Below are 14,396 nucleotides of genomic sequence, written 5' to 3' on the forward strand. Positions count from 1 at the left end.
GGTACGATGAAATTTGAAACTGGTAAATGAATGTTGTGAAGCAATAAACAAAATATCACATTCGTTAACTAAAAATGCATAATTGTTTTTATTTTATAATAAAAGTGTATCTAATAACCCGTGGCTTTGCTCACGTAATTTCCGGGTATTGCTGATATTCTACCATTTTAAGAAAATATGTATTAAATTTCAAAGATTTTTGAAGAATTATACACAAAGAACTGTCAAGTATAGAACATATTTAATAAATAAAAATATATTTACGACTTATTTTTAATTGGTTTAGCGTAAGTCTATTTTAACTTTTATTTAAAATTAAGTACCTACCTTATTTTCTATCTCCCGGTTTAGTGACTTTGAGAATATATTTTTCCTTAATGAAATCTTAACTCTTTTCCATCCGACGAAGAAGCCAATTAAAAAATAAACTAAGACCCCCACGCACTTATTGTATGTTAAGACTGCCATCGTTTTAAATTACTTTAATTTTTTTAGTTATAGTCATGCTTAGTATAATAACATAATATGCCTTATTACGCATACATTTCAGTATTCATGAAACCAATGCATTTTTATTTGAAATGTAGAGCAGTTACCAAATTTCTTATCTCGCATATTGATCTTTTGGTATGGCTAGTATTACTTAAACTAAATTTTTGAATTTTCACTGATGCACTGTTTTCCCTTTTCTATGTGATTTAGAAAATATAGCAATATACGTAAACCAATTAAACTAAAATCATCCTGAATTTTTATTACCGAAAAAAATTAATAAAAAATTTTAATGTGCGTATTTTAATATTGAATTTATATATATATATATATCTTGCCAATACTGATTTAGTGGGTTACATTTTTTTTTATTTTTAAAAATAATATCTACCCCTTTTACTACTTAATAGATAACGTTGAATAAGAAAAGATTGTTTAAGGTATGTTGATTTTCCTTGCCAATATCTAAAAGTAAATTTTTACAAACGCGAAATATAGTTTAAATAAGTATTTTACTTTTAAAATAAAACCATATTTTGAACGTAACACTGACTATTGGCCCAATACAAAGTTTTAATAGCTAATTTTCACTTCACTCGGGTACAGAATCCCATCATTCAGTGATTTCCGTGGCTAGCTTCTTTTGGGATTTCATCATTCTCAAACGACGGTAAGGGAAGCTCCTCTTCAAGGTCACCTAACGATGCTGATAAGACCTGCCGGGTAATTTGAATCGTTGGTCTGGGATTTTCGAGGGGGGGGGGGGGGGGGGGGGGGGGTGAAGGATGATGTCACGACTGGGCTGGTTAACCTAGTTCTGCCAAATACCGCCAGGGGCGTATACGGCCGATACACAGCGATGAAAGCGATCGCAGCGGCGGAGCTTGGAACTACAACAATTCTTCTAAGAAACCGGACAGAAAATTTAACCTGGCCTCGCGACTTCTATACATTATATATATTCAATGTACTAACCAACCAATCTTTAATTTCACTTCCTATTCACCTTATTTTATAGAACCTACTACTTTACATGTTGATCCAGAAAATTTCCCGCAAACTGAAAAATGCTGTATTACCAAATTAGTGGTTAAATGAGCTCATATATACATATTAAAACCCTAGTAATTAATGAGTTTTCATTGAATAACGCAGCCAGGTAAAATGTATTTTGGTTCAGAAATATTATAAACACATTTTCTACTAATTTCATCTGGAATCTTAAACTATTATTTACATTTCTTAAATATATATAAATATAGTCTCAATGTCTGTTTCATCATAGATACATACATCAAAGAAGCTGCTACTATTACACATGGTGTTAGATTTGTTTGTGATTATTGATTTACACGCCATTGAAACTATGATGTTTACTCTTTTATAATGGCCATCACTATGGAGTATCCATGTTTTGTGGTGTTGTAGTCCATGGTTTTTGACTTTTTTTTCCCCCACTGGTGCACGATATTTGGTGTGACGAAATGAATACAAATATTGTGTTTTCAAGATTGAAATGACAAATATGTATCGTTCACGCAATTTTTCCATTACTGTTTAGCGAGACAGAAGTAAAAAAAATCTTTGAATTCTTGTTGCAGGTTTCAATGTCGCTTATCGTTCATGTTACTGACTATAAAGTCCCATTAAAACATCAAAAAAGGGTATTTATATCCCACAATAAACTTAACCTCAACAGTAAATGTCGGTACACAACAAACTCATAAGTTATCCTATATCAAATATTTGTAAGGAAACAAATATTCATTATTTTAAAGTTTTAGTATTTGAGGTCCTAAATTCCAATATTCGCACAGGTCTAATAGGAGGTTTAGACTGATACAGTCAATTTGACGAAAGTTCGAACCGTATTGAGATTTTAAAGAGTCCCACCTATAAGGAAATTTATATTCAAAGAGTATCTAACAGCTATTATGATTTTCACTGCTGGTCACTTTCACTCACCAATCTCAGTTCTTTCTCCTTTTCCCTGATGCCTTGCTCTACTAGCTGCAGTTCTTGTGTAAGTTTCTCCCCCTCAGACAGCGTAGGTCCTTGTGTAGCCAACTGCGACAAAATTAATACATAAATTAGAGTTGAGTCCAATCTCAATTTTCTCGAATACCTATCTAAAAATTTGTATCACCAAATAGTCAGTACCTCCAATCCACCCCTCAAATCCAAATCTGTTCTAGGTCACAAGGGATCAAAATGAGTAGATCAGGACATGTAGAAGGTAACACAACAAGAGACGAAAATAAAAGTGTGGAGACTGAAGAATGAAAAGACAGAAATACGTGCAAAACGAAAGGTAATGGATAACCTCCCAAACATGAGAAGCAAGGTGTCGAGAAGGAATGGGAGAGATTTTATAAATGCCTGGTAGAAGCTGCAGAGAAAGTAAGTGGAAGGACAAGAAATAAAAGAAATGGAAAAAACACCATGGTGGAATGAGTGTGTGAGAGAAGCAGTGAAGGAGAATAACATATCCTTCAGAAGATGGTTCAAGAGGAGATGTTCCAATACCGAAAAGGAGTATGAATAAGGAAAAGAAGAGAGAAAAAAAGCATGTGGTAAAAGAGGAGAGAAGCAAAGCATTTGTGGTAAAAGAGAGAAAGAAACAGATGTGGAAGCAAGTAATATCTATCATACAATGAAGGACAGAATAGGAGGAAATAGAGGGGTAAGACAGTCAGTGTGATAAGTTAAGAAGGAAGTATGGTGGAGGAAGAAGAAGAGGAAAGGAACTGTGGAGTAATTATTTTGAAAAGCTGCACAGGAATAAGAATGAAGAAGAAACAGAGGAGCAGGAAGTATTGGCAGAGTTGGATGATGAGGAATATCACATGGAAAGAGATAGAGGAAGGATGAAGAATGGCAAAGCTCCAGGGACGGTCGAGCTAACAGTAGAAATGATAAAGAGCAGCAAAAGAAGTAGGAATTAGTTGGCAGTACAGAGGGATTAGGGGTATTTGGAGAGAAAAATGCATACCAAGAGGACTGGAGTGAAGGCATAATAGTGCCAGTTTTTAAGAAAGGAGAGAGGAAAAGATGTGGGAACTATAGGAGTTTCACTTGATGCGCCACTACGCAAAGGTGTATGAGAAGATCTTGGAAAAGAAGATAAAAATGACACGAGTAACAGCATGGATTTAGAGAAGAGAGGTATACCATAGACCTGATTTCTGCCGTGTGACAAACCACAGAGAGAAGATACGAATTTGGGAAAGGTCTAGTAATGATATTCCTTGATGTCGAGGTGGTGCACAACATAGTGTTTGGCAAGCAATGGAAAAAATCTGTGATTAAGGGGCCCGCTTCGTCAGGGGTGTGTATGTGTGTCGGCGAGGCGGGATGATAAGCGCGACGCTCGCTGGTGCTTCTAGCGCGGTGTCGCCTCTAACAGCAAGGCTCTGAACTGCCGTGCAGTTGTCTCGTCATCACGGGATTAACTGTGAAATTTGAGCGGTGACCGTAAAATTATATGGCTAAGAAATGATGATAAAGGCGTAATGCAAGTCCCTTAAGTGCTATCAAGAATCTGTACTGGTTCTTTTAGGCCTAAAAATCACTTTGAAAACATGCGTTTTAGCCATTTTAACTCTTCTAAAATTACAGTTTAAAAACTTAATCCGAAATCAAAAGTACTTTTCGGTCCTCAGCGAACTCTTAAATGCTTTTCGTAAGCAGACCCCACTCGGATATCTTGAGTAGTTTTGAAATCGCATTGTTTTTCCTGAAGCTCTGCGCACTGTATGTATGTCAGGGTAGGCGGGGGCCTTAAGAAAGGTTAATAATTAGAGTGAGGAGAATGTGCAGAGGGAACAAAAGCAGTGTGAGAACTGAAAGAGGGATGACAAAGTGGTTCAAACAAGTCAAATGAGTGAAGCAGGGCTAAGCAACGTCCCCATCATTATTCACTATAGTGTTGAAGAGGATTATGAACAGAGTGGAAGAAAAGATCAGAAAAGAAAAGGAAACTGAGGTGCAGGGCAACTAAGGGCATGGAACGAGGAAGTGAGGAAATGTAGTACGATATGATGTTGAGATCCAGCACTAAAAAGAGTGGAGTGACGGTCATGATGAGGAACAAAAATGGAGTGAGAAAAAGCACTGAATCAGATGGTGTTGAGTTGAAACCTTCAAGCATCTAGGAAGGAGGCAAAAACAAGGAGAAAATAGTAAGGAGAAGACAACAGGGAAATACTTTCTACAGGTGTGTGAGAGATTTGGTGTGGAACAGGAAGGAACCATAAAATGCATATGTATTGTACAATACCTACTATGTGCCGATAGTCACTTGTGGAGCAGAGACTTGGACTGACGTAAGAGCGATGCTGGGAATATCACAGCAATAACAATGAAGTGTATTAGGAGTACCGTATTTACTCGCAGAAAGGTCGCCCCTGCATATGGATCGCACCCTTAATTTCGGGCAAAAAATATAACATTTTAGCCGTAACGGTCACCCTTGAATATGGGTCGCTGCACCATATAACTGTCGCCAGTAGAACACAAGTGAAGTCTTTATAATCTGTGTCTCAGCTTATTGCCGCGTAGGAAACACAGCACTAACGTACTTTGTCTTTTCCCTCTTCATCCTTTATGGCGTTTCCTCCCCCCCCTATCCCCTTCACCCTAGCACTAACAAAAAATACAAAGGAAAAGATTATTATTCTTTTATACCTGTTTCCTATTATAAATTTTTTTTACCTGCCCCCTAACCCAAGAGAGAAAAGACCACAGGCTATTTCCTTGTCCATTTTTTTTGTTAGTTTCTTCAATAAAAACAAACATGCCCTTTACAGCAGTTTTGTCATGGAATGTTGCAGTAGAAAGCATGGGAAATCTCACACGAAAACAATGTTCGGACACAGCTGCCGTTTACAAAAACCTGTCGAGATGGAAAGGTGGTGATTCGAGTGCAGCGCCAGTACACGGGGGGACATATTCACGACGATGAGAGCGAGGGAGGGAGAACGATAAACACTGCTGCCCGGCCACACGCACTCACACACTCTCACGTCAACCCCCCCTGCCCTCTTTTGCTCTCTGGCTGGTTTATTTTCAGATTCTCGCTCTCACAGAGCAACATTCGGGCAGCACTGACACAGCCAACTACTGGCGCCGGTAGGGTAGCTGACCGACAGACGGCAGACGTAGCCTAACAGCGCAGTTCATTATGCCTTAAACGCTCAAACGTACTGCCAAGCTATTTTAATAAAACAATTTATGTATACTCAAGATACACATATATATTTAAAAAAATAGCACAGGCTAGTCATTTAAGCACATAGACAACCACGACAGTGCAATGTTCATTTTTTTTTTTTTTTAAACCAAAATGGGATATTCACATATGGATTGCAGTACATTTTATCAAACTAAAAATCAGCATAAAATTTGTGACCCATATGCGGGTAAATACAGTATGTTGGCAATGAATTTTATGAGGAGACTGTAGTACCACAATGTATAGGCCAACATGATAAGGAAAAATTATATTTACTTTGTTAGGTTCTGCACGGCATGGCTTAAAAGTTAAAACTTATTTTTAAATTATGTACTGATGTTGGTACATCTTTCAAACACAAAGATAAATGAAGATTTATATTCATTTCATTGCTCTAATAAATGTTCCTAACATTATTAGTTATTAGTTTTATTACAAATTATTTTATTGTTAAAATCCAGCATGTTACCTAGAACTCCATTACACTATTTTGGTTTGGTGTAAAAACTAAAAAGTACTAATTATCATTTTGGTATCATATTTGTATATCTTTACAAATAATACAAACATCATAAAAAAATGAAACAAAACACAGTAATCTCCTTTACAAAAAATATTTAAAAAAAAAAAACCAAAATTGACCTCAAATAAAACCATAAAATACTGTCTCTAAATATAATGCAAAACAAATTACAAATGCTAAATTACACAATTACTAGAAGTGTACCGATTTACAACATTTTGCCAATATGCCGATACAACTGTTACTGATTCATAGATTCTGAACCGATATGGGGGAAAACACAATTTGGTTAAAACAATTTTTATAAATTTACTAAGTTACCCAAAATGTCTCATTCTAAGAAACGCATGCAATGCAAATTCACTTTTTTTATAAACAAAAGTTAATTAAAAAGAAAGCTAACCTAATATGAACTGAATGGGATTTCTTTTTTTTTAAAACAGCAGTATTACTATAAATACAAAAACAAGTAATTGCTTGCCTAAATTGCTGTCAAACATTTTACAATAAACAATTCAACACAATTTACAAAGCCATACAATGGCTCATTATAGAAAACATAACTAAACTAGCACCCATTACAAAATGCCTAGTTTTTTTTTATTAAGAATATATATTCTTAATTTTTCAATGAATGTGTTTTAGTGTCATGAAAAATACCACATGTGCTAAAATGTCTCTCAGATGGAACGCCAGTAGCAGGTACACACAGGTACTTTGCAACAGAAAAACATAGTTTCTGTTTTTCAAAAAACATTTATTTGCAATAACTTCTTTAAAACTGATATTCGCAACTGCCTAATTGCCATTAGTCTAGTTACAAAACAAACATCCTCAGTTTTCAGTTTGTAAATGGAAAATAACCTCTCTATTTTATGACCCGTTAGTTAACTAAGCATGAATTTACTAATTTAGGATAAAAATTTAATTATTTAATACATAATTATATAAACTAAGAATTCATAACATGTAACTATAAAATATATTGTTAAATGAGCTACAAGTTTAAAAAAATTTTTTTTAAATAGTGCAACATTGCAAGACTTTGTACACGTTTACAATTTTGGAATGGTAATTCCAATACCAACTTAACGTGCGCAGTGGCGAAAATTCACAGAAGCAAACATTTATATGGAAATTCATTTCATGTGGTCGCTTTGCACGGGAAACAATAAAAATAATTTAAGATATATGAAGCTCTATATTATTGCGTTATTTTTTTTTAAAAATTTCAATTTTAAAAGCTTGACATAAGTTAATTCAAAAAGTCTCCATCAAGATATTACAAACATTTCTTTTCAATCCAAGCATTTGGTAATTTCCATTGTTTTTAGTGGCAGCCATGCTCTAATAAATACAAAGTTTTTGTTCCTATCTAACTTTACCATGCAGGTGATATATTTATTTAGAATGTATTAGATTTAAGAACATTATTAAAACACAAGATGTTTAAGTTGGATGTATATACGGATGGCACACGTAAATAAGAAATGATGCGAGTTCAAATATGTAGTTGTACGTGTGAAAAGGGTACTGGTGGATTTTTAGGTCATGACGCTTAAATTTTTCAGTAATATCAGCCAAAATTTAACAAGCGTATTGTCAATCTGCAGAAACGCTGATTCAACTAAATATCTGCAAAATCTGCTTCTGCAGATTCGTATCGGCACAGCTCTAACAATTACACATTCTCAAGAAGTGTGGTTACGAGTTTTTATAATATAACTATAGTTATTTCCAGCATTTATATGAATACATTTTTTTATCATTACCGAGTAAGTAGGCCGAGTTGTATCTACCAACCAAAATATGATTATCTTTTAGAATAACAATTTTGGACTAACAAACAATTCAGTGATAAATTTAAAATGCTATATAAAAATTATAGATGTGTAGAAAGTTATATTTAGATTCCAGAAAATAAATGACCTTGCAATATAAACAGAAAAAATTGCTAATGTAGCAATACTTCACCACATTGCTATCATCTGCTAAGAAAAATGTTTAATGTGATTAATTTTCAAGCTTAATTATACAGTAATAAATTAAAACAGGGAAGTCACATTACAATGGTGTTTGGCAAGTAATTAGTACTTGGAGAACATATTAAAAATGTAGTGCATATGTTTACACATCTATTAGATAACTACATGTATTCGAAAATACTAGAATAAATAAAGTTAGCAATAAGATTGCCAAAGAACCATTTTTTAAGAAACTGTACACAACAACTTTGAAAACTAAACACTTAATTTTACTAGACTGGTCCATTATCTTTTACCCAACTGGGTGTCAAAATAACTTAAAAAAAAAAAAACCTATGCTTGAACTAAAATTGAATACAAAACTTTACAACACTTACCTTGAGATCATTTATTTGCTTTTCCAAGTTAAGAATTTGCTGTTTGACTCTGTGGGATTCAGCCAGCAGCCTGTAACAAACAACACAGATATTAGTCATGTTGTTGTGAACAAAAACTATAGTTCAGCAGCAAAGGCACGAACGAACTGCAGGCAAAGTCACACTAAATAAGCGCAATGCAGCAGTCGGTATCGTAAGAGTACACTAGCAGCTGTCCTCAATTCACGGCAGCACGCCACGAAAACTCAAGACACTGCTGATGTTGCATTTCCCTCAGGCAGTAGCGGATCCAGAGAGGGGGGGCTAAGGGGCCCAAGCCCCCTCCAAAAGCATCTGAGTCCACTATTGTTTTAGTGTTTGCCTTGATGAAGCCTAGCCTCAGCTGGGTCAAGCCCCTCCCAAATCAAAATCCTTGATCCGCCACTGCCCTCAGAGTTTGAAAAAAGTGGGATCAGGTCAAGATGGGTTTTTTGTTCTATCTTCGGTTGTCCGCCTGCTGCCGTCGTCCCGAGGTGCCGCCGCCCCGATGCCCAATAGCGTCGTGTCGCTGGACACTGTCGCTGGACAAGACGGTTTTCCTGGGCACTAAACCAAGGACGGGGATGTATCGTTCACCGCTCGACTGGGATTTCCAGCTCCCCCGGGCAGGTATCGGGACGGCAATTGTTGTACAGAGGAACTCAACATTGTTCACTGCTCTTTCAAAATAGTTCTTTTATAAGTGTTATTTTAAATGATTCATGCAACAGGAGAATGTGGATTCAACAAAATTCCTTGGACAGGCTCCATTGCAGTTTTGCAATGCTTGTCACAGGAAAAAAATTAATAATGTTCAGTTGTACAGGAATCTACCAAAAACATCATATGACTTATGTGATAATTCCCCCCCCCCCCTCACCCAATTTTGATGGCCTAAATTAACAGTGCAATCATTATACGATAAAATTCATCTATGAATTTTTCCCATAGCAAACACTGCAAAACCACAATGGCATATGTCCAAAAAATTGTATTATATTCTTTATACGCGAACATTCCCGCATCCGCCCTAGTCATCTCCCTTATGTAACAAGTATGTATTGTTCTATGTAAACATAACATGTTTAATGTAACCATAATGATTCTTGCAAATCATATAAAAACTTAAATCTATGTCTCGTGCTTCAATCAACATTTACCTACATTATATTTATGATTTTGGAAAAAAATGTGCAGCAAAATTCAACAACATTGAGAATGATCAGAGATACGACATTTCTCGATCTCGTATGGGGAGAGAACCAGTCAGATCGTTAAAAAATAGAACATAACTGTCAGCCCTCTGGAAAGGATAACTGTGCTTCTTTACGTAAAACAGCACACAAACCTAGTGTGAAAAATGGAAGTTTCCCAGTTTGAAAACTTCTTAAAAATAAATTTAGGCATCTGACAGTATCATAATTCTGTTAATTAAATAGGTAAACGGTAATATCCTATGAAATAATAGATTTCAGCTTTAATCTACATCTTTTTTTACGGGAAGATAAGTTTATGGGCAACATCTTACATGAGAAAAAATTAACGTACATTGTATCGAGAAAATGGCAGGATGGAAACATTAAACCTTATTGGACAGGAAATTGTACTGAGCGAGTACATCTTAAACAAGTTTTACTGTAATTGTAATTACAGTATTTTTCCATTATAACTACCACACTGCCTGATAGCAACTTGAAAACAGACAACTGTGCGATGGTTATGCGATGAAACATGGTAGATGAGTTTTAGAGTTTTACCTCAATTTAAATTTCCCCCACAATTCACACATTTTTCTTTGCTCACCCCTGCAAAGTGTGAAATAAGGTTTTTTTTTCTTCTAGTGTCTAAGTATCAAAACAATGTTTGTTGCACAATCACCACACCCATAAATTATTGATTTAAATTAGTGATGGCCCGATATTCGATATCAGAGATAGGTAATATCGGCACATTTTTCAATATCGGACATCGGTAAATACTTACGATATTTTGATAACCGATGTTTGCTCTCGCCAATAATACTTCTCACATAACCTTAACCGTAATTCCAAGCTTATTTTCTGCGGGTGTAATTTATCTTTCTTCACGTCACCATATTACCTAGTAATTCCAAGTATATTTTCCACTGAAACAATTTCAAGCCTATTTCTTCTTTCTGATACTGCAATGCATCCCGACGGTACAATTCTTCCATGTGTACACAAATCCCAGTCATTAGTGCATATTTATTCGTTTCAGATATTTGCAAAATGTTTTCGCTTGATGAATTTTCGAAGTTCACTAAGTGTACATAAATTGAAAACATAAACAAAAATAATTACGATATTTAATTTAATAAGTGTTGTAGCCGTAAGTAAACATGAAGAAGAATAAAGTTGCTACTTGATATAACAGGCATTTTCTTTGGGAAGCATAAGATCTACATAAAGTTCTGTCCCTGCCCGAACACGCCCGAATATTCACCTTCGGCCAACCTCGGGTTTATTTATATATATTTATATTTCTCTGTTTATTTTAACATAGCTATACTTAACTAACCATCCATAGTGTTTTAATGTAGCTAACCTAACCGACCACTTTTAATTCATTTTTCCTGCTCAAAAATAAAACAAATCCAGAGGTTGGCCGAAGGTGAATATTCGGGCGTGTTCGGGCAGGGACTGAACTTGATGTACATCTTAAGGCTTCTCATTTTTCGTGTGGTTTCATGGTCGCCAACTGCTGTTCTATACTAAGACGTTACGTAAGTTTTACAAAAGCTAAAATATGAAACGTGTTTAGGTAGGGCAAGTTGCAGCAAAGGTATTATGTTGGCTATATTGAGTGCATTGCCAACAACATAAATAAAGATGTGTCGTTTTATAAACTCTGCAGTACGTTTCAAAGTTGTATTTAAATTACTTTTCACATATTTCTAACGTGTTTTCGCACCAATAAATGGAACGATACACTTGAACAATGAATGACAGCCCACTGGCGTACTGGAAGGCAAATTCTACCTTTCCGAGACTAAAAATTGTTAGCCATAATATATCTTGGCTTTCCACCTGCCTCAATTCATTCTGAAAGATTGTTTAGCTCTGCAGGTGGAATTTGTACCAAAAAACGGAATCGCCTTTCACGTGAACACATTCAAATGCTAACATTTCTACACAAAAATCTGAAATTTGTTTCCTTGTAGTTACAATATGTTTTTAGCATACTGTAGGTAATACCTACACCAGAATATTGCTTTATCTGGCCTTGAAAAACAAATTAATTTTTTAAGACCTTGAATTTAGAGAGCTTATTTGTAGGCCATTATGATAATTTCATTATTAGCTTTCATTTAATGTGAATTTACAATATTTTACAATTAATAAAAATAATATACATTCACATAAGTATGTTTTATTAATATTTAACATTTTTCATTATTGTCTCTAACAGTACTCCAGAACCACAATTTTATAGAATCAGTGTTAGAAATGAGATAGGCCTATTATCGGAATATCGAGTATCGGGTATCGGATCGGTAAATTTGGAAATATCGGAATCGGTATCGGTATCGGGTTTTTGGATATCGGGCCATCACTAATTTAAATCATCCTTGGTGTGAGGTGAACTGGAGCTTACCCCAATGCCCTGGTAAAATGGCAGTTAAGCCACTTCTTCTGACCGCTCCCGTAGCAGTATTGTCCATAGCAAGGGGGGCTGTTATTGGCTAGGAACTACTTTCTTGCGCCCTGATCCACCTAGTGTTTAGCTTGAAACTTTTGCATTGTGAACTAACTTGTAGGACTCCAATAATAGTGGTTCAACACTTTCTGAAATTATACTTCCGTTAGAATAAGCGAGGTTGCTAAACAGTGTTGAATTAAAATTCCCTCATCTGGAGTGCGGCGGAGGGATACGGAGTACCGGCGGGGGGAGACGGGGGAGCAATGAAATGACAAGATGGAGGATGGGACGCGGAGAGAGAAGACGTGTGTGTAAGGTGCACAGGGGAGGAGTAAGGGAAGCGGAACTGCAAAAAAGACCGGATCAACGTGTTGCGAGTTGGTCGAGCGGAAGTGACGCGACAAAACTCTTGTGTGGCCGTTTCTCGGTAACAGCTGAACCGCTGGGAAAAATCCCTTTTGGTCGGGGGGAGTCGTGCAGCAACCAATGGCACCCGAATGAGCGTGAGTCGGGGGTGGACAACGTTACATTGGGAAGAACCGGTCCCTCACAAGAGTACGAAACCGAAAGGGGGGACTCACTCCTTGGACGGGCAGTCGGGGGCGGGGCGGGCCCCGACCAGCAGCTGCGGGGCCTCGACAATGCCGTGGCCTATGGTGATGTAGCCGTCGCCGAGGCTGGCGGGCGCCGGCCCCACGATGCGGCCCGCGGACAGCTGCGAGCCGGCCAGTGGCGGCGGGTAGCCTGCGAGCAGTGAAGACACAGGTCAGTACCGCACTGATGAACAAAATGGGGTTGCAGTTTTGACAACCAGTCCGCAAGTATTCACAATATTTTTTTTTTGACGTGACGTCTAATAAATCGATGAACGCCGGCTGCACGCACGAAAAAGTGTCCCGTTACGCTCATTGTACACTTGCGCCGCATCTATCTCTCTTCCACTTCGATTGGAACAACCATCGATTTGACTTTTTCGAGGCACATCAAACTTGAAACACTCCCATTCGTTTCCCACTTTTCCCATCGTCGTCCTATCCTTAACAGAATAACACATATTGGAAGAAGTTAAATAGCAAACACGTATAAAAGTTATAGTTAAAATAATCTCTTCCTTAAAGTAATAAACAAATTTGAATTAATGAGTGCAAATAAAAGTAAATTTATCAATTAAATTGTAGATCTCATTTCACTCCATATTTGTATCCATACAAAATACCGATAATTCAATAAAAATGATTCAATTTTAGTTATAAAAGTATGCAATCATTTCATCAATGTTTTGTTATGACGTCACGTTAAACTATCGTCCGTAAACCGACTTTACAGACAACCAATGTTTTTTTTTTTCATGGATTATTTTTAAATCAACTTTACTGAATAATTTAACATTTTATATTAGTATATAATCTGATGTTCAATAGTATCAAATATGTAATATTAAACTAATATTCAATATTAGTGAATAATATGATATATAATACAGTAAAGCTCTGTTAACACGTTTTTCAATGGACTTGATGATAAAAACTTATTAACAGGGAAAACTTCTTAAAGGGGAAATAGTACGGATCAGTTGCTACATAAAAAAAAGTCATTAAAATGACATACTTAAGGTTATGCGCTGTTTGTTCAGCTTTCTTTTTTTTTTTTAAGTTAGGCCATTTGTGGGGATTTCATTACCACAAATATTTGTAGATGGTTAAAATCCTCACATTACTTTTAAATGTTTAATATTGAATTGATTATTTTAAGTTACCATGAAAACCCTCATAGGCCCTGGTGCAACATGCACAGTTTTTGCCTATCTAATTTTATTTTTTATTGATAGTAGACATGTGTAGGAAGGCCCTTATGTTTGTGACAGATACCTTGAAAAACCAACACATTGGAGGCTCTCTGAGCATGTTGTTACCTGTATTGTGGTTTACTCTTGAATTTAATGCTAGTATATACCTGTAGGAAAGTCCTTAATTATATATCAGGTAGAGCTGGGCCGATCACCTATTTTGCCGATCATGCCGATGCCGATCATCTGCTGCCAATCTTGCCGATCTTCTGAGCCGATTAGAGCCTTTCAAGTACCTCTGATTACACGTTGCTTTTGACGG

At 36.2% G+C, this 14,396-nt stretch overlaps 1 protein-coding gene across 3 annotated transcripts in view; it reads right to left on the minus strand.

Moving 5' to 3' along the window:
* The window catches only part of LOC134541457 (roquin-1), an 80,398-nt gene that overhangs the window by 19,113 nt on the left and 46,889 nt on the right, over positions 1-14,396 (minus strand). For 2 of the 3 annotated variants that reach the window (XM_063384925.1, XM_063384926.1), the window contains exons 14-16: positions 12,870-13,032; positions 8,611-8,680; positions 2,458-2,559 (exon numbers count right to left, since the gene is read on the minus strand). In XM_063384925.1, the coding sequence (XP_063240995.1) occupies positions 2,458-2,559; positions 8,611-8,680; positions 12,870-13,032 (335 nt within the window). The remainder of the gene's footprint in view (positions 1-2,457; positions 2,560-8,610; positions 8,681-12,869; positions 13,033-14,396) is intronic. The other variant, XM_063384927.1, reaches the window with a different exon arrangement.

The sequence above is a fragment of the Bacillus rossius genome, chromosome 18 (genome assembly GCF_032445375.1).
Source record: "Bacillus rossius redtenbacheri isolate Brsri chromosome 18, Brsri_v3, whole genome shotgun sequence".
Taxonomy (NCBI): Eukaryota; Metazoa; Arthropoda; class Insecta; order Phasmatodea; family Bacillidae; genus Bacillus; species Bacillus rossius.